This window comes from Gobio gobio, assembly GCF_949357685.1.
Source record: "Gobio gobio genome assembly, chromosome: 20".
NCBI lineage: Eukaryota > Metazoa > Chordata > Actinopteri > Cypriniformes > Gobionidae > Gobio > Gobio gobio.
This window is the reverse complement of record NC_137113.1, coordinates 49,369,087-49,394,707: the sequence shown is the minus strand read 5'-3', so window position 1 is coordinate 49,394,707 and position 25,621 is coordinate 49,369,087. Positions and strand designations below refer to the sequence as shown.

Here is a 25,621-nt window from a genome sequence, read left to right as displayed (position 1 = left end):
TATGAGGTATAATGTCAGAATGAATAAAGTCAGAATTATGAGGTATAAACTGCAAGTTATAAAGTCCAAATTTTGAGAAAAAAGTCAGAATTGTGACTTTTTTTATTCTGTGGCGGAAACATGCGTCAATAATTTACAGTGGTTAAAGAATGGAAATATACAACCCTTATACACTCTAAAAAATAATGGGTTGTTTTAACCCAAATTTGGGTCTAGAGGGGCCCCGGATCATAAGGGTCAAATTTTTGAAATTGAGATTTATACATCATCTGAAAGCTGAATTAATAATGTACAAATCTGGAATCTGAGGGTGCAAAAAAATATTGAGAAAATCTCCTTTAAAGTTGTCCAAATTAAGTCCTTAGCAATGGATATTAGTACACTCTGGGTGCAAAATGCTGGGTTAAAAACAACCCAAGTTGGGTTGAAAATGGACTAATCCAGCAATTGGGTTGTTTTAAACCAGCGGTTGGATTAAATGTTTGCTTAAAACAACCCAATTGCTGGGTTAGTCCATTTTTTAGAGTGTATATTTACAGTAGGACATTTACAAAATATCTTCATGGAACATGATTTTAATATCCTGATGATTTTTGGCATAAAAGAAAAATGGATAATTTTGACCCATACGATGTGTATGTACCCATACGAAAATATTTAACCCAATGCCTGGGTTTTTCCCATTGGATTTGACTCCGATTTCGGTTGAAACAACCCATCGTTTTTTAAAGTGTAATTACATATTTATAGAAAAATAATAAATCATGATTTCAAAACTCGCTCTCCTCTAAGATCTCCTCCATCGTCTCTCCCAAAGTAATTTCCCCATCGCTGCTGGACAGGCTCTTCCTCATGTAGAACTCCAGGCCCGAGCTCCGCCCACAGGTCACGTCCTCTGCTGATTGGTCCGCCACCTGCAGTGGGTGTGTCTGTGTGGGGGCGTGGCCTCCGTCCTCGTTGGTCTGGCCCTGCTCTGGGTTTTGTCCAGGGCTCTTCTGCGAGCTCTTCCACAGGTGTTTGGGGTGAATGTCCTGGAAGCAGTTGTGCACCTCAAAGGGACTGGAAGAAACCAGCAGCTGCCATCGCTTCTTCAGCTCAGCCTGGACCTGGAAGTTTCCACATTGGGTCATTATGCTGAAAAACACTCTCACACTTCCAAACATCGTCCACCAAACGTACCTCTCCGTTTGCGAAGCAGTACAGCACTGCAACTAACAGACCCTGCGGAACAACACAGCTCACGGTTAGAGGTTTCCCCGAGTCGGCGAGGGGGAAAAACTGCAGATCCTCACCTGGAAAGAGCTCAGGGTCAGGTGGACAAAGTTTCGGGCGTAGCGGTGGCTTCCCTCCACAGATTCGTCGATGATTATGGTGAAGACGATCTCGTGGATGCCGAGCAGAGGAATCAACACTAGCGTCGCTCTGGCTAAACTGTGCAAACCCAGGGAAATGTGTAAAATTATATTTTTAAGTCCAATCAACTTGGATGTCTAAGTCCTTGCAACTTAACCTCCGTAGCTCTGGGACCATTTGGCCGACCCATATGTAAAAGCTTCCCACACACACACACACACACACACACACACACACACACACACACACACACACACACACACACACACACACACACACACACACACACACACACACACACACACACACACACACACACACAGTGTCTCTAAACACACAATACTGGGGTCATTTTACAGGAAACCCTTTGAAGTTTCATAAACCACTGCTGAAAGTGATAAACATGTGAGTATATGTTGTCTGAGCTGTAATATAGTATAAAGTCAGAATTGCGAGATATAAAGTCAGAATTAATAGTCAGAATTGTGAGATATAAAGTCAGAATTAATAAAGTCAGAATTAATAGTCAGAGTTGCGAGATATAAAGTCAGAATTAATAGTCAGAATTGTGATATATAAAGTCAGAATTAATAGTCAGAATTGCGAGATATAAAGTCAGAATTAATAGTCAGAATTGTAATATATAAAGTCAGAATTAATAAAGTCAGAATTAATAGTCAGAGTTGTGAGATATAAAGTCAGAATTAATAAAGTCAGAATTAATAGTCTGAATTGTGAGATATAAAGTCAGCATTAATAAAGTCAGAATTAATAGTCAGAATTGTGAGATATAAAGTCAGAATTAATCGTCTGAATTGTGAGATATAAAGTCAGAATTAATAAAGTCAGAATTAATAGTCAGAATTGCGAGATATAAAGTCAGAATTAATAGTCTGAATTGTGAGATATAAAGTCAGAATTAATAAAGTCAGAATTAATAGTCAGAATTGCGAGATATAAAGTCAAAATTAATAAAGTCAGAATTAATAGTCAGAATTGTGAGATATAAAGTCAGAATTAATAAAGTCAGAATTAATAAAGTCAGAATTGTGAGATATAAAGTCAGAATTGAAAGTGTGTTTATATTTGATATGTTTCTTTATTATAGCATATCCTCTTGGTCAAACTCCAGCAATATTAAGGCACATCCTGTCGGCTGTAAATTGAGTCTTTCCCAGCGCCGTTACACCTGGAGGCTCAATCAGGTCCTGAGAACCATCACCAATGCCCTCCCTCCTCCAAAACACGTATGCTCAAAGTCCATTGCCTTCATAAGAGCAGGACAACTTCCAGTGAAGCCCACTACAAAAGTGGAATCCACACTGCCTGGGGCTGGAAAATGCAAGTTGACCTAGACCGGAAACTCAGCTTGTAAGAGATAATTACAACTAACCTCAGGCCAGACCTGATCATGTGGTCAAGCTCACTAAAGTCCCTGTTCACTGGGGAACTAACTGGGCCATGGGCGGCTACAGTTGGGGAAGAGAATGAACACAAAACCCTGAAGGACTCAGACCTAGCAGCCGAAGTAGTGCAACAGGGCCGGCCAACAATCTAAAATATATTTATAACCAGAAAATCAAAAATGAATTTGGCTTGTAATTGTGTTTAATCTTTTGATTGAGAACTTAGTTTTACATAAAGTCTTATTAAACTTACATTGTTTGAAAATATTGATTAGAATATTGATATAAAAAAAAACTATGATCCTAATTCTGTTTATCTGAATTGTGTCCACTGGCAGTGTACATAGGAATTTACTTAAAATCTTGCAGGATAAACTAGTTAACACTTCAAAGTGTACTTTCATAAACTAAAAATGTACTACTTGTATTAAAATGGTAAACTACTAGTACTTATAAGTTCATTTGTAGTACAGATGCAGTACAAATGAGAAATTGTGCACTTAAAGTTTACTACTGATACACTTATAGAGCACTTAAACGTATACTTTTGTAAATTACTAAAAGTGGGCCAATTTATTCATAGATATACATAATAAAGGCTAGATGTCTCGTCCGCTGCTGGCCAATGGAGGTCGAGTCCTCACCTGGTGGCCATCTTGTCTCAGTCATCTCGCTCACTCATTGTGTTTTAATGGTGCGTGTACTTTTTAAATAACCATAACTTGCTCTACCGATTTTCAAACTGTTTGGTTTGTTATAAACGTCAGAGATGTAGTTATAACACTGCATACTTGTGAATAATTATTCATAATTTGTTCAAGCATCCATAATTATAGCCACGTTAATAACGTTTTTTTTAAGAAACCAAACCATTTGTAAATCCGTCCAGATTTCAGCGAGATAAGAGTATTTGTGTTCAGATCACTCGCCTTACATCAGGAGCCCGACAGAAAGCTGGCCTGTGACAAGATGGCCACCAGAAAGCTGGCCTGTGACAAGATGGCCGCCAGAAAGCCGCCAGAAAGCTCGCCTGTGACAAGATGGCCGCCAGAAAGCTGGCCTGTGACAAGATGGCCGCCAGAAAGCTGGCCTGTGACAAGATGGCCGCCAGAAAGCCGCCAGAAAGCTCGCCTGTGACAAGATGGCCACCAAAAAGCTGGCCTGTGACAAGATGGCCGCCAGAAAGCTGGCCTGTGACAAGATGCCTTTATTATGTATATCTATGAATTTAGTCCCAAGCAGTATTGATATAGTATACTTACTACATAAGGTATACCTAAAAATATACTGAAACATTACTTAAGTATACTTCATAAAATGAACTTGACATATACTTCTTTTTTTGTATGGGATACTCACATGTTTATCACTTTTAGCAGTGGTTTCTGAAACCTCAAAGGGTTTCCTGTAAAATTACTCCAAACTGGTGTATTTAGAGACACTGTATGTGTGTGTGGGAAGCTTTTCAATTTGAGTAATTTAGTGTAAATAAGATACTTTGTGTAAAACAAATGCCAAAGTGATGCATTTCTCCAGAAAGTAGAGAAGCTTTTAAATGACCATATATGAGGTCAGAGCTCCTTCAGACATTTAACATGTGAAGTTTATACTTGGTGATGTCATTCCGGACCCTGATCCATGGAGTTTAAGAGGTTAAATGACATCAGTTGAATCGTGTAAGGCGTGTAATAGCTAACCTGTACCGGTAGTCTGTGAACTTCACCTGGTCGGCCTTTAACTTGGACAGCAGAAGTCTGATGATTTTGAGAAAAATGCAGAAGATGACCTGGAAGACAAGCGAGTGCGTGATTATATCATAAGAGCAGGATTGAGTCTTAATGAAGTTCTGATTTTATTACATTAAAAATCGCTGGGTTGTTTTAATCCAATTTTGGGTCAAATGAGGACAAACCCAAACGTTGGGTTAAAAGTGTGTTTAAAAGTGTAACCCAATGGCTGGGTTTGTCCATAGTTGGTTTTTAGTGGATAGAAAAATGGACAAACCCAACCGTTGGGTTAAATTTTGAAATACATTTTTAACCCAGTAAAACTGTACAAAAACACAACTTGAAAAAAGTTGATTTTGTTGTGTTGGTTCAGCAAAAATCCACACGGTAAAAATCTTGTACAACAAAAAAAATCTTAGTACTAATTTCCCCTAGCTTTTTCTTGTTGACTCAACTTTTGCAAATAACCGTCATTTAACTGAAAATAAGTGGTCTGTAACACAAAACATGTTTAGTTGAGTCAACTTGACATTATTTGTTTTCTGGAGAGGTGCAACTATTCTGGAACAAATCTTCTGTAGTTGAGCCAATTCAACAATTTGTGTCCATTGGAAACAGAAGTTCTTTTTTGATTTTGATCAGGTTTTGATTTTTGTGAATTAAAATAATTGGTTACCATTATGGGGATCAGTGTTTCCTTGAGTTGGGCAGTTTGAACATTGGCATTTTATGTAAGGGCTTTCCTGTAGCTCAATCAGCGGAGCATGGCGCCACAACACCAAGGTCATGGGTTCGTTTCCCAGGGAAAGCAAGAATTGAAAAATGTAAAGTGTGTACCTTGAATGCAATGTAGTTTTGGATAAAAGTGTCTGCCAAATGTGTAAATGTAAATGTGAGTTTGTGGTCTTTGTAACAGTGTGTAGCAAAACACATAATTTGTTGCAGAGAAAGCCATAACCAAAAATATACCAACAGCATTATAAAGGGAATTAGTTTACTACTTTATTCCTGATCAAAAGTGATTATTTGTGAATAATATATACCAAGAAAACTGTTATGCAACAGATCAGTCTTTCTGAATTTTTAATTTTTAATTTTTTTTTAGAAACACACACACAGACATCAAGAATCCGCATGAATCTCAATGGTGGCATGCTTCATGCCGCAATGCATGCTGGGAGCCATGATTTTAATATTATGTTGGCTCCCAGCATGCATTGCGGCATGAAGCATGTCACCATTGTTGAGATTCATATGCTGATTCTTGATGTCTGTGTGTGCCAAAATACTTTTTTCCCCCAATGTATTTTAAATTCAGAATGTCTGATCTGCTGCAACATTTTTTTTGGGTAAAATATAAATAAATAAAAATTCACTTTTGGTCAGAAATAAGATTAGTGATTTATTAGAGTTTATCTTGGTTTCATTCTATGCAAAAAAAATATGTGTTTTGCTAAAGACCACAAACTCATACAAAGAGTCAAACTGCCCAACTCAAGGAAACACTGATCTCCATAATGATGTCCACACGATTTTCAAAAAAAAAATCAACATCTAAACCAGTTCATTATTAAGAACTTCTGTTTCCAATAGACACAAATTGTTCAATTGCACTCTAAAAACTATTACTATCATTTACTCAATTTTTTGGTGAAACATTTTTACAATAAAAAAATGTACTACATTTTAAAGCAGTGAAATCAATTACATACACAGTAAATGTAAGTAAAAAAAAAAAGTAGATCTGAGTAACTCCATTTGGTACATTAACAAATTGAGTAGAAAAAAATAGGGTAAAAGACATTTAAAAACCAATATTTATGAGTAATATGAATTGTTTTTATTTATGAGTAATATTAACTGTTATAGTATAACTTTAATTTCCTCTAAACCTTTGTAAAATACTCCACACAACCACACTTATATATGACTTTGGACTTTATTGTCGATTAGTACAGCAATACAGCATATATTACAGTTTTGACATGTATACAATATTTTACGACATATTTACAACATCTAAACTCATGAAAGAAACATTTTAGAAGTAAAAATTCAACATTTAAAAGTAATTCAAGTGTAATCAACCGGTCTGTTATACCATTTCCACCGTATCAGCGCTGGTTCTCAGACTCCTGCCAATAAACAAACAGTGCAGAATATTTTATTATCCAAAATTATTTATATTCATTATCTAAAGGAATAAAGTTGTGTGTTTTGAGCAAGGCACCAGGCGTTTCAAAGACAGACGCCACACTCGTTTAGGTGACTCACATTGTGTTGTTTTGCACTGAATACAATTATTTTAAGCACAGCAATGATTTTATAGATAAAATAAAACACACAAACCTGAATTTCACAGAGGAAATGTTCCAATTCTGCGACGCTGAGAAGAAGGAACTGCTCTGGAGACTGAAGAGAATTCAAACAGCCCGTGCTCAATCAACCGAGTGGGTTTTAATCCAGTAAACTTACTACATTTCTTCAGTGTGTGTTAAATATTAATAATCTTGATTTGAATTAAGTAATATTTGTGGTTCTTGAAACAGATCAATTTAATTATCCCTTCTCAAATATTTTGATAGTTTCACAAATATATTATTTGAAATAAATAATTGGTTATTCGAATACTAAATTCTTTTAGTGAAAAAAACTTTTTCTAAATTTTCCAAAATTAACTGTTGGATTTTTAGTCAATTATTTTGCAATGTTCAACTCAAAACATCAAGTGAATGATATTCAGAGATTTTATTAAGTTAATAAAGTGAATTATTACTGTGATATTTACCAAGCCACTGAATTATTTTCTAGAGTGTTGCTCAAGAAGATTTGTTCCAGAATAGCTGACTCAACTAAACAAGTTTTGTGTCACAGACGACTTATTTTAAGTTCGTATAACTGTTATTTACAAAAGTTGAGTCAACAAGAAAAAGCACTGTTCTTGTTCTTACTAAGACTTTTTTAGTAAACTTTACTTAATGTCCAATAATTTGTTGAACTTACTTACTTGTTGATGCTATGCCTTCGTTACTTAGAAAACTCAAGTAAACATTACTTGACTGGTTTGAGCACCATTTGCCAAAGCAAAAAAACAAGCAGGCGGACGGGCAAAGTGTTTTTGAGGTGGGGCAATTTTTTATAGACTTATCACTCATTTCCTCCACTTCCTCTCACCATAATTGTGATCAGTGTTCCCTTTGGTTGGACACTTGGAACTTCCTATTAATGCAGCAATGCAACAAGAAATCATAGTTGTATGATTTCAAAAGAAGGGAAGTAATATATATATAAAATATTTGTTATATATTTGGTATAATATTTGACCATGCTTGAGTGTGTCACACACACACTTCAACATTCAGCATGCAAAACACAACAATGGTAACAAGGATTTTTTTTTAATTAATTTATTTTTATTTTTATTATTAATACGACCTTTACTATTTTACTTGCTGTCATTATTCGGGTTATACTGACAAAAGACAAATAGTAAAATAAAGCTAAAAATAGTAAAACGAAGCAATTAATTTATTAATGCCGCAATGCACTCTGGGAGTACACTTCCTCAGATCCCAGATAGAATTAAGTTGACAAAACTTAAACGGTTTAAGTAAGAACAGCTTAATGCAATTAAGTAATGCTTACTTAATTGTTTTTACAGTGTAGTACCTGTAGACTATTGATAAGTAATAAATAAGTGTTGAATGGAGTTCAGTTGTTGCTTTTTGTCTTCACTTATTTTTTTAAGTTCAGCTTACTTGAGAATTTTAAGGCAATCGGTTTCCTGATATTTTCCAGTAATGTGAGCACTAATAACAAGTTAACATAACTAATAATTTTGAGTTAAGTATACTTCATTAACAAGTTTTCTGTACAAATTTTGTTAAGTTTTGCCGGAAAAAAAATAATACGCTGCTTTACTTGAAAATTTTAAGGCAATCGGTTTCGTCACTTTTTCTAAGTAAAGTCAACTTATAATGTTTTACAGTGATAGGGGAAATTAGCACTTTTTGTTGTTGTACAACCTTACATTTTTTACAGTGTGATGAACATCGGTGCACGTTTATCAAGCGCCTCTGAGAAACAAAGGTCAGAGGGTTGAAACTCAAACTGATTGAACACGGCTCACTCCTGACCGCTCGTGATCAGCCTGAGGCGCGATGAGGATCTGCAGGAAATCAGCTCAAGCGTGACAGCAGAGCTTCAGGCCTCATACTCACAATCACTGATAACGTGATCGGCCCTCTGATTATCCACCAGATCCATCTGATGTTATTCCACCAGCAGCTTTAGAAAGACAAAACACACACTGCTTTAAATGAGGAACATCTGGAGCACAAAATTATACATTTTTCATCAGGATATTAAGATCATGTTCCAAGAAGATATTCCTACCGTAAATATATCATAAATGTATTATTAGTAGTGATATGCATTGAAATTTGGACAACTTTAAAGGAGGTTTTCTCAATATTTAGATGTTTATGCTCCCTCAGATTCCAGATTTTCAAATATTGTCCAATCATAACAAACCACACATCAATGGAAAGATTATTAAATAAATCTCAATTTCAAAAAATGGACCCTTATGACTGGATTTGTGGTCCAGGGTCACGTCTGATCGTTTGTTGACACTATTAAATGCATTCGTTTGATAATAAGCAATATGTTTTTAAAGCATTTATTAATCTTTGATAATGTATCTGTGTTGATGTTAGCTCATGGTGCATTAACTAATAGTAACAGATGCTTTCGGAAATATATTAGTAAATGTTGAAATTAACATGGACTAATATGAATACACGCTGTTCAGGGTTTGCTAACTACATTAATTATTAACAAATCAAACCTTATTGTACCAAATTCATTTTAATTGTGGTTAAGAAATATAACGCATTATATGTTAATATCAGCCCTTATGTTTAGCTTTCATAAAACTATTTTTTGAAGTTGAAAAATACAATTTCAGTCTTTTTATCTCACAATTTTAGATACAAAATGACACTAAGTATTTGTGAAATTTATTAGCAATTTATTTTTGAGTGAAAACTGCCACAAAAATGTTTACGCTACATAATTATTTTCTGTTTTCCATGCAATATTTTGCTAAACCTTTTTATGAAGTCCATGTTTATAATGAATTATAGCTCCATTATACTTACAGTATACTATATTATATATATATTTATAAATACTCATTATAAGAGCATTATTTATATTATTTACTTGAACTCTTCTTTTGGGAATTACATGTGTGTGTGTGTGTGTGTGTGTGTGTGTGTGTGTGTGAGTGTGTGAGTGTGTGAGTGTGTGAGTGTGTAAGTGAGTGTGTGTGTGTGTGTGTGTGTGTGTGTGTGTGTGTGTGTGTGTGTGTGTGTGTGTGTGTGTGTGTGTGTGTGTGTGTGTGTGTGTGTGTGTGTGTGTGTGTGTGTGTGAGTGAGTGAGTGAGTGAGTGTGTGTGTGTGTGTGTGTGTGTGTGTGTGTGAGCATGATCATTCTGCATTGTGGATGTTTTATGCAGTGTTGGAAGTGTGCCGCTTCATGTCTGTATGTGTGTTCTGTGTTGTTTCTGTTTTTGAGGATGAATTTTGTCCATTTTCTAAGTGGGAGTGTGACTTTTTTTGTCACATAAAAACAGAAATCATCCAAAAAATGTATTTGAGCAAACGTCCTTTGGGGTCAGAAAAGACCCAAAGACCCGGTCATGCATTTGCTTTTTCTCTGCATGCTCATAATCCATTATACACTGATTTATGCACAAATGATCATATATAACAGCTCCAGAGACACTTGTTTGCTGTACCAATCAGTTATTAATTATGTCATTAAAGGATAATGCTCGCATTAGAGGTCATAAATGCTCATTTGTTCAAAAACATATCCATGGAATTGCTTAAAGCAGTTTGGAATTATACTTTAATAAATAATAATGTTGCAGTGTTTTGCTAGTATGTAACATAAAAAAGATACATTTTGTTCAATATTTTATTACAACGATTAGTGTTCATTAGTTACATTAACAAATAAACAACTCAGAATGTAAAATGAACACATTTTCTATATTGCTTTGGGAAATGTTTTCACTTAAAGACATCAATGATGCATTTATAGATTATTATACATGGATATTAATAACAATATATTCACTTATTTGACAAAAAAATAATTGTAACTGTAATAATCTTTATAAATACATTCATGGAACCACGTCTGACTTATTAATACTTATAAATCATGTGCAAATGCATGACTTTTTAGTAATTATAAAAATAATGTAAATGTAATAACTGTTCTTATGCAGTATAGGTCTAAATATATTAATAAACAATTATAAATGGAGCTATAATTCCTTATAGGCATGTATTTTGAAGTAAAAAAGCCGCGTACCTTTTATTTTCATACAGAGTTTTGGCGATGGTCCAGGGAATCACGAACAGTAATGGAGTTCCTGTGAATGAAGTCGGACAATTCAGGAACACTTTGTATCTGATGCTTTATAAAAGTATGTCTAATGCATTAATTATAATGCACTGTATGATCTCATGAATAATTGTAACCACGGTTATAATACATTATACACCGATCAGGCATAACATTATGACCTCTGTTAGTGGGTGGGATATATTAGGCAGCAAGTGAACATTTTGAGATCTCAATCCAATCGAGCATCTGTGGGATGTGCAGAACAAACAAGTCCGATCCGTGGAGGCCCCGCCTCTCAACTTACAGGACTTAAAGGATCTGCTGCTAACATCTTGGTGTTCAGGGGTCTAGAGGAGTCCATGCCTCGACGGGGGACCAACACAATACTAGGTCATAATGTTATGCCTGATCGGAGTCCACAAAGGCTTCATTTTTAGAGAAATGTTCTTGCGCGAGGGTAAGCCGCACCCCATCCGATGAGCATGTATTTCTTCAGGAGTCTTTTCCTGGTCAATACGGCGGTGAAGAGCAGCGTGTGCAGGAATATCGCCTCCACCAGGAGCCAGAAGTAATTACACCCCACAAAATACTCCAGCCAAACCTTCGAGGCCTTGCAGAGGAAAGAAATCTGGAGGGTTGACATGTTTATTATCTTTTGTGCATCAGTGAAGAACACACAGTAAGACGTGCAGATGATATGGGGGAATGACGGATCAAGATAAAAATAGAGGACTTTCTACATTTATTCGAGCGTCGTGGACTCATTTCAGAATCTAATGAGCCATGTTTTCAGCTCTTTTTCCTCATGTAAATGTCATTCCTGGGTAACCGTAATGCATTTTGAAATTAATTACATTTCCACTATTGTTGGCATTAAATGCGCTGATATTCATAATTGGAGCTCAACGTACAATTAGCGCTCGGAAAACTACATTTTAATCACCATTAATATCATCAGTGTGGGATTTCATAGAGACTCATGGGCTCGTTTTTGGCTGATGACTCAACATTCAGAGCCAAATCGAGGAAAAACGCTTTCAAATATTTAAAATGTTTACTAATAAAGTTAATAAGACTCGTTTTATCCTTAACACAAAACAGAAGTGTGTGATCTAACACACACACACACACATATGGGTTACATTAATCGCCCGTGTCATTATTAGACAGAGTCATAAAAACATACTCACTTTTTATAATAATTCATTTCGAGATGTAACATTAACATGACAGAGGAAAAATATGTACTATTAAATTAATTAAAAATGTTCTTGAGTATGTTTTTAGTATAATATAAATATACTATAACACATTTTTAATACATTTAATAGTACTTATTTATCACCTGGGTAATTTAAACGTACACTCTAAAAAGTGTTGGGTTGAAAATGGACTAACCCAGCGATTGGGTTGTTTTAACCCAGCGATTGGGTTGTTTTAATCAGTGATTGGGTTGTTTTAATCAGTGATTGGGTTGTTTTAACCCAGCGATTGGGTTGTTTTAATTAGCGATTGAGTTGTTTTAACCCTGCAGTTGGGTTGTTTTAATTAGCGATTGGGTTGTTTTAACCCAGCGATTGGGTTGTTTTAACCCAGCGATTGGGTTGTTTTAATCAGTGATCGGGTTGTTTTAACCCTGCGATTGGGTTGTTTTAATCAGTGATCGGGTTGTTTTAACCCAGCGATTGGGTTGTTTTAATCAGTGATCGGGTTGTTTTAACCCTGCGATTGGGTTGTTTTAATTAGCGATTGGGTTGTTTTAATCAGTGATTGGGTTGTTTTAACCCAGCAATTGGGTTGTTTTAATTAGCGATTGGGTTGTTTTAACCCAGCGGTTGGGTTGTTTTAATTAGCGATTGGGTTGTTTTAATCAGTGATTGGGTTGTTTTAACCCAGCAATTGGGTTGTTTTAATTAGCGATTGGGTTGTTTTAACCCAGCGGTTGGGTTGTTTTAACCCAGCGGTTGGGTTGTTTTAATCAGTGATTGGGTAAGCGATTGGGTTGTTTCAATCAGCGATTGGGTTGTTTTAACCCAGCAATTGGGTTGTTTTAACCCAGCGGTTGGGTTGTTTTAACCCAGTGATTGGGTTGTTTTAATCAGCGATTGGGTTGTTTTAAGCAAACATTTAACCCAACCGCTGGGTTAAAACAACTCAATTGCTGGGTTAGTCCATTTTCAACCCAACTTGGGTTATTTTTAATCCAGCATTTTTTAGAGTGTGACATGCCAGAATGCATTATGGTCCAAAATGGTAATTGATTTCTGAAATCCAGGAATGACGTTAGAGAAATCACAATTTGAAAATGTCATAAAATGTAAATACGCTTTATCATTGAAAACCTCAACACAGTTATGCCCAAGTAGATTTGAATTATTTTTATTAATATTTTTTATTTATTTTTTTTGTATTCAGATTTTAACCCAGAATGGCATTTTAGGACTTTCTAGCTGAATTAAAGATGAATTATTTATAATGAGTACTCACATAAGGAGTCTGTTTAAAGGGTATATGTTTGTAACATTATGAATATTGGGCAGCGTCATTGACCCATACCCCTCCTCAGAGCTGAAGCGGTGTAGATGAAGGGTTCTGTACCGCAGAGGTGGTGTAGCTGCTCCACCCGCTCTCGTCTCGGGGCAGGTTGGTGTAGGTGAGCTGTAATATGACCTCTTTGGTGATTACCGCTGTCGCTCGGAATATGAACGATATGAAGAGATTCATGTGGATGTAGTTCCTCGTGCAGTGAAGCTTCCTGAAAACAACAGGAGCTCGGTCAGGGACAAATACAATTATAGTGTCAGATTTCTGGAGCCAGCTCTGGGCCGGGGCAGCAAATGACCGGTCAGGACAGAAATCAATCAATCTGATCAATGAAAACCAAAGCGCTGTAGAGCTGAAAAACACACCAACATCAGTCTGATCATACAGAGACAGATCAATGTGTGTGAGCGATGGCCCTGATCCTTCACCGCTGAGAGATCATTAGAAGAAAACTATTTTGCAAGCTAGTTTTTGTCTTCCAAAAGAAAGACAAAAAACCTTCCAGTCCCTTCATTTGATGCTCTATTAAGTTCCTCCACACCAAACTCGCTCATCCATGAGTTAGGGTTAGGATTAGGGTTAGAGTTAGAGTTAGAGTTAGGGTTAGGGTTAGAGTTAGAGTTAGGGTTAGGGTTAGAGTTAGAGTTAGAGTTAGGGTTAGAGTTAGGGTTAGAGTTAGAGTTAGAGTTAGAGTTAGAGTTAGAGTTAGGGTTAGAGTTAGGGTTAGAGTTAGAGTTAGAGTTAGAGTTAGAGTTAGAGTTAGGGTTAGGGTTAGAGTTAGAGTTAGAGTTAGAGTTAGAGTTAGAGTTAGGGTTAGGGTTAGGGTTAGAGTTAGAGTTAGAGTTAGAGTTAGGGTTAGGGTTAGAGTTAGAGTTAGGGTTAGGGTTAGAGTTAGAGTTAGAGTTAGAGTTAGGGTTAGGGTTAGGGTTAGGGTTAGGGTTAGGGTTAGGGTTAGGGTTAGAGTTAGGGTTAGGGTTAGAGTTAGAGTTAGAGTTAGGGTTAGGGTTAGGGTTAGGGTTAGAGTTAGAGTTAGGGTTAGGGTTAGGGTTAGAGTTAGAGTTAGAGTTAGAGTTAGGGTTAGGGTTAGAGTTAGAGTTAGGGTTAGGGTTAGAGTTAGAGTTAGAGTTAGAGTTAGGGTTAGGGTTAGGGTTAGGGTTAGGGTTAGGGTTAGGGTTAGGGTTAGAGTTAGGGTTAGGGTTAGAGTTAGAGTTAGAGTTAGGGTTAGGGTTAGGGTTAGGGTTAGAGTTAGAGTTAGAGTTAGGGTTAGGGTTAGGGTTAGGGTTAGAGTTAGGGTTAGGGTTAGGGTTAGGGTTAGGGTTAGAGTTAGGGTTAGGATTAGAGTTAGAGTTAGAGTTAGAGTTAGAGTTAGAGTTAGAGTTAGAGTTAGAGTTAGGGTTAGAGTTAGAGTTAGAGTTAGAGTTAGGGTTAGAGTTAGAGTTAGGGTTAGAGTTAGAGTTAGGGTTAGGGTTAGGTTTTTTGAGAAAGCAACGCCTCCCCCCAGACCACCCTTTCGGGCCGTCCAGTTTGGTTTAGGGAGAACGCCGGAAGGCACTGGCCGGCGCATGTTTTTGATGAGGCTGCTCCACTCTTGCCGCTGGTTATGCCTCCCCCCTTTTTTCTTTTCAATCACAATTCTCCTGTTATCTTGTTTTCCCCTTCTTTCCACGTCTCTGACCCTAATTTGTTGTCCTCCGCCATGCCATTTTACTTGTTTCAAGTCCACGGTAATCCCATCCCTCCTCTTTATGAAGGTCGATTTTAGTATAATCAAGTATTTTTATCCTACTCCACTATTTGTTAATCCTGAGATGGCTCCAATCTTTCGGGCTTATGTCTCCCTTGTCTAAAAATTAGGGTTAGAGTTAGAGTTAGGGTAATGTGGCGTTCACACCGGACGCGATTCGCGCGAATAATTCGCGCTAATCGCGCGAAGGTGGACGCGTGTACATTTTGAGTTTACTCGCGCGAATCGCGCGTGACATTCACTGCACAACAGATGCGAATTCGCGTCATGGGCGGGGCTTCCGCCAGCAGCTCGTCTCGTTGAGAAATGGCTGACATGGGCTGTGTTTACATGTCTTTTTTTTGTTCATATCTACTGTTAATGTGTGACAAAACGTAGTTTTAAGACTTTTTCAGTCGATAATGTAGTTGTTTAAAGCTCAAATCTGTGGTTTATTTACATAAACAGTGCCTATTTGAACATTTTATCTGCCGTTGTCGGAGCTGTGAGCTCCAGCGGACAGCGCACTCAGCGCACGTGAAAGCCTACTAGCACTGACTGAATGTTTGACTGCATTGTTTGCTTTATTTCATGTATAGCTTGTTATACATTACTTATACTTTTGTATTATTGATCATACATAAACTTGCATTTAACAAAAAGAGACTGGGTTGTGTTTCATGTCATTTAATGTTATCACAGTGATAATCATATTGTCTGAACCAGATATTAATATAGAGATTTTCTCCTCTAGTTGTCACTACTAGAGCAAGCTCCTGATTGGTTAACGCGGCGCGAAATATCCGCCAAAGTTCAGATTTTTCAACTTGAGCGTTTCGCGCGATTCGCGCGAATCGCGTGAATCGCGCGAAACGCTCAAGTTGAAAAATCTTCAAAACGCTCAAGTCGCGTCCTTCTCGCCGCCTCAATCGCGCGAATCGCGCCGCAGAATGCCATTTCGCGTCTCTGCATTGACTTAACATGTAAATCAATCGCGCGAATCGCGTCCGGTGTGAACGCACCATAAGGGTTAGGGTTAGGGTTAGGGTTAGGGTTAGAGTTAGGGTTAGGGTTAGGGTTAGGGTTAGGGTTAGGGTTAGGTTTAGGGTTAGGGTTAGGGTTAGAGTTAGAGTAACCCTAACCCTAGAAGGGACTGAACACCTGAACTCAGTGATGGAGGGGCGGCACAATACTTCTGGCAATATAGTGTAGATTTGTAACAAATTTGCATAAAAGGTTGTGATTGGCTGAACAGTGTCTCTAAGCCCTGCCCTCACTCACTGTAGTCGTCTGTGAGACTGGAAGAGTTTGGTTGGTGTTGGTCATGTGACGCTGTTTTCTGCTGAGATTCAAATATGATAATGAGCGCTTGCTTTCTGACCAATCACAGCAGAGCAACTCTCAGAGAGGCGGGGCTTAGAGAGACTGAATCCTTGATGGCTGTGATTCAGACACTGAGAGAGAAGAGCTGATGCTGCAGTGGAGATTAGGAGAGAATGATGGAAGAATTGGGTTAAATATGGACAAACCCGACCATTGGGTTAAATGTTTACATTACGTTTTTAACCCAACCTTTGGGTTTGTTCATATTTGACTCATATTTGGGCTAAAAATGGACAAACCCGACCATTGGGTTAAATGTTTACATTACGTTTTTAACCCAACCTTTGGGTTTGTTCATATTTGACTCACATTTGGGCTAAATATGGACAAACCCAACCATTGGGTTACATCTTTACATTATATTTTTAACCCAACCTTTGGGTTTGTTCATATTTGACTCACATTTGGGCTAAATATGGACAAACCTGACCATTGGGTTACATTTTTACATTACGTTTTTAACCCAACATTTGAGTTTGTTCATATTTTACTCACATTTGGGCTAAATATGGACAAACCCAACCACTGGGTTACATTTTTACATTACGTGTTTAACCCAACTTTTGGGTTTGTTCATATTTGACTCACATTTGGGCTAAATATGGACAAACCCAACCATTGGGTTACATTTTTACATTACGTTTTTAACCCAACATTTGAGTTTGTTCATATTTGACTCACATTTGGGCTAAATATGGACAAACCCAACCATTGGGTTACATTTTTACATTACATTTTTAACCCAACCTTTGGGTTTGTTCATATTTGACTCACATTTGGGCTAAATATGGACAAACCCAACCATTGGGTTACATTTTTACATTACATTTTTAACCCAACCTTTGGGTTTGTTCATATTTGACTCACATTTGGGCTAAATATGGACAAACCCAACCATTGGGTTACATTTTTACATTACGTTTTTAACCCAACATTTGAGTTTGTCCATATTTGACTCATATTTGGGTTAAATATGGACAAACCCAACCACTGGGTTACATTTTTACATTACGTTTTTAACCCAACGTTTGGGTTTGTTCATATTTGACTCACATTTGGGCTAAATATGGACAAACCCAACCACTGGGTTACATTTTTACATCACGTTTTTAACCCAACGTTTGGGTTTGTTCATATTTGACTCACATTTGGGCTTAATATGGACAAACCCAACCATTGGGTTACATTTTTACATTGCGTTTTTATCCCAACATTTGGGTTTGTCCATATTTGACTCATATTTGGGTTAAATATGGACAAACCCAACAATTAGGTAACATTTTTACATTAAGTTTTTAACCCAACCTTTTGGTTTGTCCATATTTGACCCAAATAGAGAATTAGTGTTTTTGAGCTTGAATGCATGAGAACTGTTGCAGGCGACGCCAGAACAACATTAGGAGCTTTTAAACAGCATCATAGGGGAATTTTAAAGTTATATTCTTACTATATGAAACAAAAAAGGGCCCTAGACTGAGCCCTGCAGAACTCCACTCACCTCAGAAGACTCATGATCAGAACAGCCAAGCACAGAGAAGAAAACGACAGCGAGTATCCCACAATGGACAAGACTCTCAACACAGACTGCCGAAATACCTCTTCCTCCTGTGTGTGCAGGACGCCAGAGTAAAGATGAAGCCATGACGGAGACCACACTGTGATTTAGGGCAGTAATATTCACCTCAGACTTGAAAAAGTGCTGGTTTTCACACTCGGTCTGATTCCTCCACACGCTGCTGGAGTTCTCCTCGGTTCTCCAGGTGCCATCCGCCGTGCATTCCATGTACACATTTCCAGTAGCACCTGAAAATGACCACCATACATCTGAACATTTCTGAAGGATCATGTGCCACCGAAGACTGGAGTAATGATGATAAATTCAGCTTACAGGAATAAATTACACTATCTGACTCACATTTTGGCTAAATATGGACAAACCCAACCATTGGGTTACATTTTTACATTACATTTTTAACCCAGCCTTTGGGTTTGTTCAAATTTGACTCACATTTGGGCTAAATATGGACAAACCCAACCATTGGGTTAAATTTTTACATTATATTTTTGACCCAACATTTGGGTTTGTCCATATTTGACTCACATTTGGGCTAAAAATGGACAAACCCAGCCATTGGGTTAAATGTTTACATTACATTTTTAACCCAACCTTTTGGTTTTTTCATATTTGACTCACATTTGGGCTAAAAATGGACAAACCCAACCATTGGGTTAAATGTTTACATTACATTTTTAACCCAACCTTTTGGTTTTTTCATATTTGACTCACATTTGGGCTAAAAATGGACAAACCCAACCATTGGGTTAAATGTTTACATTACATTTTTAACCCAACCTTTTAGTTTTTTCATATTTGACTCACATTTGGGCTAAATATGGACAAACCCAACCATTGGGTTACATTTTTACATGACATTTTTGACCCAACATTTGGGTTTGTCCATATTTGACTCACATTTGGGCTAAAAATGGACAAACCCAACCATTGGGTTAAATGTTTACATTACATTTTTAACCCAACCTTTTGGTTTTTTCATATTTGACTCACATTTGGGCTAAAAATGGACAAACCCAACCATTGGGTTAAATGTTTACATTACATTTTTAACCCAACATTTTGGTTTGTTCATATTTGACTCATATTTGGACTAAATATGGACAAACACAACCATTGGGTTAAATGTTTACATTACGTTTTTAACCCAACATTTGGGTTTGTCCATATTTGACTCACATTTAGGTTAAATATGGACAAACCCAACCATTGGGTTAAATTTTACATTACATTTTTGACCCTACATTTGGGTTTGTCCATATTTGACTCACATTTGGGCTAAATATGGACAAACCCAACCATTGGGTTACATTTTTACATTACATTTTTGACCCTACATTTGGGTTTGTCCATATTTGACCCACATTTGGGCTAAATATGGACAAACCCAACTTTTGACATGCATATTTAAAAAAAGATATATATTGCTAACTGTATATGTAACTGTAATTGTAAAGAGTGTAGAGTAAGAGACCTTCTCTGATCCATGGTAGATAAGGAGGACAGGGAATGGACACGACCCCAGGAGATGAATGTGGCCAACAGGCAAAAACATCAAATGTTCCATTGCAGAAAATTCCTACGGGTGGATTTGTACAATGACTTCCACAGCAAACATTACAGTAATGGCATCTATCGCAGCTCCACTCACCAGTTCCAGCAGGGAAAGTGGCTTTCAGGAAGCGTGTGCAGTTCTCTTGATATTCTCCGCGCTTGTAGATCAGATCATCCAACATGGAGCCCATGACCTTTACAAAACCATAAACACGAATGTGTGAGGTTCCTGTCGTGATGAAGCTGATGTTCAGACACAAGATGGCAGTGTTTATTCATGTTCAACTTCTCCAAAGCAGTTTTTGTAGCAATAACTTTAAGTCATCTTTAGAAGTTTTTCTCAGGACACAATTAATGATGCCAGAGAGCGGTGTGAGGCTGAGGCTGGAGGTGATATTAAACATTTTCAGTGAACAGATAAATATTTACATTCTTCCCCATTCACAATGCCAACTCCTGAATATCAGTTTAGAGTAAGAAAACCGCCTGGATGTGTTCAAGCCGCTCACACACTGACTGAGATGTCTCTGCTTAAGGACGAGAATAAATTAAATCTGTATAAATTAACTTTATTTTGATGCTCCACAACAAACTTTGCAACTACATGTCAACTTATTCTACTAACCCGAACTCTAACGGAACAGTCCACTAATGCTCTAGTTAGTTGACCTGTAGTTGCAAAGTCATTATAATGTCTAAAGTGGACCATTGAAATAAAGTGTAACCCACACTCTAAAAAATGCTGGGTTGTTTTAACCCAAATTTGGGTTAAATATGGACAAACCCAACCATTGGGTTACATTTTTACGTTACATTTTTAAACCAACCTTTGGGTTTGTTCATATTTGACTCACATTTGGGCTAAATATGGACAAACCCAGCCATTGGGTTATTTTTTTTTATTATGTTTTAAACCCAACATTTGGGTTTGTTCAAATTTGAGTCGAAATTGGGTTAAATATGGACAAACCCAACCATTGGGTTAATTTTTACCTTACATTTTTAACCCAACATTTGGGTTTGTCCATATTTGACTCACATTTGGGCTAAACATGGACAAACCCAGCCATTGGGTTAATTTTTTAAAATATGTTTTAAACCCAACATTTGGGTTTGTTCAAATTTGAGTCAAAATTGGGTTAAATATGGACAAACCCAGTCATTGGGTTAAATTTTTACATTATATTTTTAACCCAATGTTTGGGTTTGTCCATATTTGACTCAAATTTGACCCAAAAATTTGACCCAAATGTGAGTAAAATATGGACAACCCCAGCCATTGGGTTACATTTTTACATTATATTTTTAACCCAACGTTTGGGTTTGTCCATATTTGACTCACATTTGGGCTAAATATGGACAAACCCAACCATTGGGTTAAATTTATACATTACATTTTTAACCCAACGTTTGGGTTTGTCCATATTTGACTCGCACTTGTGTTAAAACAGCCCATCATTCTTCAGAGTGCAGTGTTATATAAGAACACATGCTGTATATAATGTGTTTCTATGACCAAAACAACGGGTTATCAGATGATTTGTAACGGATTCAGCATTTCTGATGTTCAGCTCAGAACTTTCACCTCGATGTTAAAAGAGCAGAGACTGTAATAACCGCTCAGAGATTGCACAGAACTGGACTCTGTATATATGATGACATTTGACACGATTGAGAAAGAGTCCAGCATGCTCTTCACGTCTTTGCACACTTCTCCTCTGCTCAGTCAATGTTTGCTGAATGCATTTAACATTAAAGCTGAAGTGAGTCTGAACACTCTTCGTATAAACTTTACACAGATCAGTGGCTCATATTTCCATACGGTTCATCATAAACGCTTCGACACAAATCAAGCTCAGGTCATCACGTCTGAGGCACATTTGGAAACATTGCTCCGATAATCTCCAGAGATTCATGTCTGTCTGATAAACGTTCAGAGAATGTGGGATTATATACGAGAACTTAAACAATAACACATGCCTGAGATCCATACACTGTACAGTACGGTCTTCAGTTACTGCACACACACACACACACACACACACACACACTCACACACACTCAAATACACACACACACACACACACACACTCAAATACACACGCACACACACACACACACACACTCAAATACAGACACACACACACACACACACACACACACACACACACACACACACACACACACACACACACACACACACACACACACACACACACACACACACACACACACTCAAATACAGACACACACACACACACACACACACACACACTCACACACACACACACACACACACACACACACACACTCAAATACACACACACACACACACACACACACACACACACACACACACACACACACACACACACACACACACACACACACACACACACACACACACACACACACACACACACTCAAATACACACACACACACACACACACACACACACACACACACACACACACACACACACACATACATTCATTAACCTCTGTGAAGGTAAGTTAAATAAAAATTAAAAAACAGACAAACTTTTGATGTTAATAAGTTACAATTAACATGAGCTTATTGTTTATTGTTAGAACCTATTGTAAAGTGTAACCAACAATTATTATTATTATTCTGATAGAATCACTGAATTCTTCTTTTTCGTTTTATTGACATTTTATTTTATAAAATAAAATATTTTTAATTAACTTCTACTTTTTAGTATTAATTACTATTATAAATAATATTCATGTACTTTTTTAACTACTACACACCAAAAATGTGCATAATTTACTTTTTTTACTCGAAAAACTATTTTTACTTGCATAAATGATTGCAAAGAAATGACATGTAACATAAAATTTCAAAGTATAAAAACAGAAATATAGTATTAAAAACAGACAAACTTTTGATGTTAATAAGTTAAAATTAACATGCGATCCTTGTTTATTGTTAGAACTTATTGTAGAGTATAACCAATAATTATTATTATTATTCTGCTAGAATCAATGAATTCTTCTTTTTCGTTTTATTGACATTTTATTTTATATCACTAATGCTATTATTTTATTATGTAGCATAACTTTTCAAAGTATAAAAACAGAAATATAGTATTAAAAACAGACAAACTTTTGATGTTAATAATTTTAATTAACATGAGCTAAAATTAAATAAAGCTTTAGACGCATGTTTATTGTTAGAACTTAAGAAATTTGAACAATTCTTCTTTTTTGTTTTTGTTTTATTAACATTTTATTTTATATCAAAAATGCTATTATTTTATTAGCATATTTTTTAATTAACTTCTACTTTTTAGTATTAATTACTATTATAAATAATATACATGTTACTTTTTTTAACTACTACACACCAAATATGTGCATAATTTACTTTTTTACTAGAAAAACTTGTTGAACATTTTTTACTAGAAAAAATATTACTGGAAAAAATATTTAATCCAAATGTGAGTCAAATATGAACAAACCCAAACGGGTTAAAAATGTAATGTACAAATTGAACCCAATGGCTGGGTTTGTCCATATTTAGCCCAACTGCATAAATGATTGCAAAGAAATTACATGTAACATAACATTTCAAAGTATAAAAACAGCATTATTGTGAAGTGTTATCTAAATAATATTACTAATTCTATTATTTTACATACTTTTTTAACCATCTAACAACAACACAATGGTGCAGGATTTACTTTTGGTGACTTGTCCTCTGGTAAATGCTGCAGATATAAGCCCAGATCCTCACCTGAGCCGCGTACAGAACCGCAGGAAGAGCAGAACGCAGAACCAGCGCCATCGCTCGATGCTCACCGGCCCACCAGCCCGAAGGAGATCCACGGCTTCATAATGTTCCTGTTCTCCGGAGGAGAGAGAGAAGCACTGGAGCGACTGCACTCTCTCACTCGGAGCCGCTGCTCTTCTGGCCCTTCCCAGCCAATCACCAGCCGGCTCAGCCTGAGAGAGGAAGACACAGTTCAGAACCGGTCCATGTACAACTCCAGAGCTCATCATCTGACCCGGTCAGCACACGGTCCATATACAACTCCAGAGCTCATCATCTGACCCGGTCAGCACACGGTCCATATACAACTCCAGAGCTTCAGCATCAGAGCTCATCATCTGACCCAGTCAGAACACGGTCCATATACAACTCCAGAGCTTCAGCATCAGAGCTCATCATCTGACCCGGTCAGAACACGGTCCATATACAACTCCAGAGCTCATCATCTGACCCGGTCAGCACACGGTCCATATACAACTCCAGAGCTTCAGCATCAGAGCTCATCATCTGACCCGGTCAGCACACGGTCCATATACAACTCCAGAGCTTCAGCATCAGAGCTCATCATCTGACCCGGTCAGCACACGGTCCATATACAACTCCAGAGCTTCAGCATCAGAGCTCATCATCTGACCCGGTCAGCACACGGTCCATATACAACTCCAGAGCTTCAGCATCAGAGCTCATCATCTGACCCGGTCAGAACACGGTCCATATACAACTCCAGAGCTCATCATCTGACCCGGTCAGCACACGGTCCATATACAACTCCAGAGCTCATCATCTGACCCGGTCAGCACACGGTCCATATACAACTCCAGAGCTCATCATCTGACCCGGTCAGCACACGGTCCATATACAACTCCAGAGCTCATCATCTGACCCGGTCAGCACACGGTCCATATACAACTCCAGAGCTCATCATCTGACCCGGTCAGCACACAGTCCATATACAACTCCAGAGCTCATCATCTGACCCGGTCAGCACACGGTCCATATACAACTCCAGAGCTCATCATCTGACCCGGTCAGCACACGGTCCATATACAACTCCAGAGTTCATCATCTGACCCGGTCAGCACACGGTCCATATACAACTCCAGAGCTCATCATCTGACCCGGTCAGCACACGGTCCATATACAACTCCAGAGCTCATCATCTGACCCGGTCAGCACACGGTCCATATACAACTCCAGAGCTCATCATCTGACCCGGTCAGCATACGGTCCATATACAACTCCAGAGCTCATCATCTGACCCGGTCAGCACACGGTCCATATACAACTCCAGAGCTTCATCATCTGACCCGGTCAGCACACGGTCCATATACAACTCCAGAGCTCATCATCTGACCCGGTCAGTACACGGTCCATATACAACTCCAGAGCTCATCATCTGACCCGGTCAGAACACGGTCCATATACAACTCCAGAGCTCATCATCTGACCCGGTCAGCACACGGTCCATATACAACTCCAGAGCTCATCATATGACCCGGTCAGCACACGGTCCATATACAACTCCAGAGCTCATCATCTGACCCGGTCAGCACACGGTCCATATACAACTCCAGAGCTCATCATCTGACCCCGTCAGCACACGGTCCATATACAACTCCAGAGCTCATCATCTGACCCGGTCAGCACACGGTCCATATACAACTCCAGAGCTCATCATCTGACCCCGTCAGCACACGGTCCATATACAACTCCAGAGCTCATCATCTGACCTGGTCAGCACATGGTCCATATACAACTCCAGAGCTCATCATCTGACCCGGTCAGCACACGGTCCATATACAACTCCAGAGCTCATCATCTGACCCGGTCAGCACACGGTCCATATACAACTCCAGAGTTCATCATCTGACCCGGTCAGCACATGGTTCATATACAACTCCAGAGCTCATCATCTGACCCGGTCAGCACACGGTCCATAGACAACTCCAGAGTTCATCATCTGACCCGGTCAGCACACAGTCCATATACAACTCCAGAGCTTCATCATCTGACCCGGTCAGCACACGGTCCATATACAACTCCAGAGCTCATCATCTGACCCGGTCAGCACACGGTCCATATACAACTCCAGAGCTTCATCATCTGACCCGGTCAGCTCACGGTCCATATACAACTCCAGAG

At 37.9% G+C, this 25,621-nt stretch overlaps 1 protein-coding gene across 1 annotated transcript; it reads right to left on the bottom strand.

Annotated features, from left to right (window-relative positions):
• Positions 1–770: 770 nt before the first annotated feature.
• glp2r (glucagon-like peptide 2 receptor) lies at positions 771–24,806 on the bottom strand (the record flags this gene model as incomplete). The annotated part of the gene is made up of 15 exons (XM_079846336.1): positions 771–1,106; positions 1,180–1,221; positions 1,293–1,431; positions 4,457–4,545; positions 8,707–8,773; positions 10,874–10,934; positions 11,378–11,537; positions 13,508–13,664; positions 18,058–18,164; positions 18,241–18,362; positions 19,607–19,711; positions 19,784–19,929; positions 23,509–23,652; positions 23,762–23,817; positions 24,705–24,806. The coding sequence occupies 15 exons, from the start codon at positions 24,804–24,806 to the stop codon at positions 771–773; spliced, it is 1,833 nt and encodes a 610-aa protein (XP_079702462.1).
• Between the last annotated feature and the right edge of the window lie 815 nt (positions 24,807–25,621).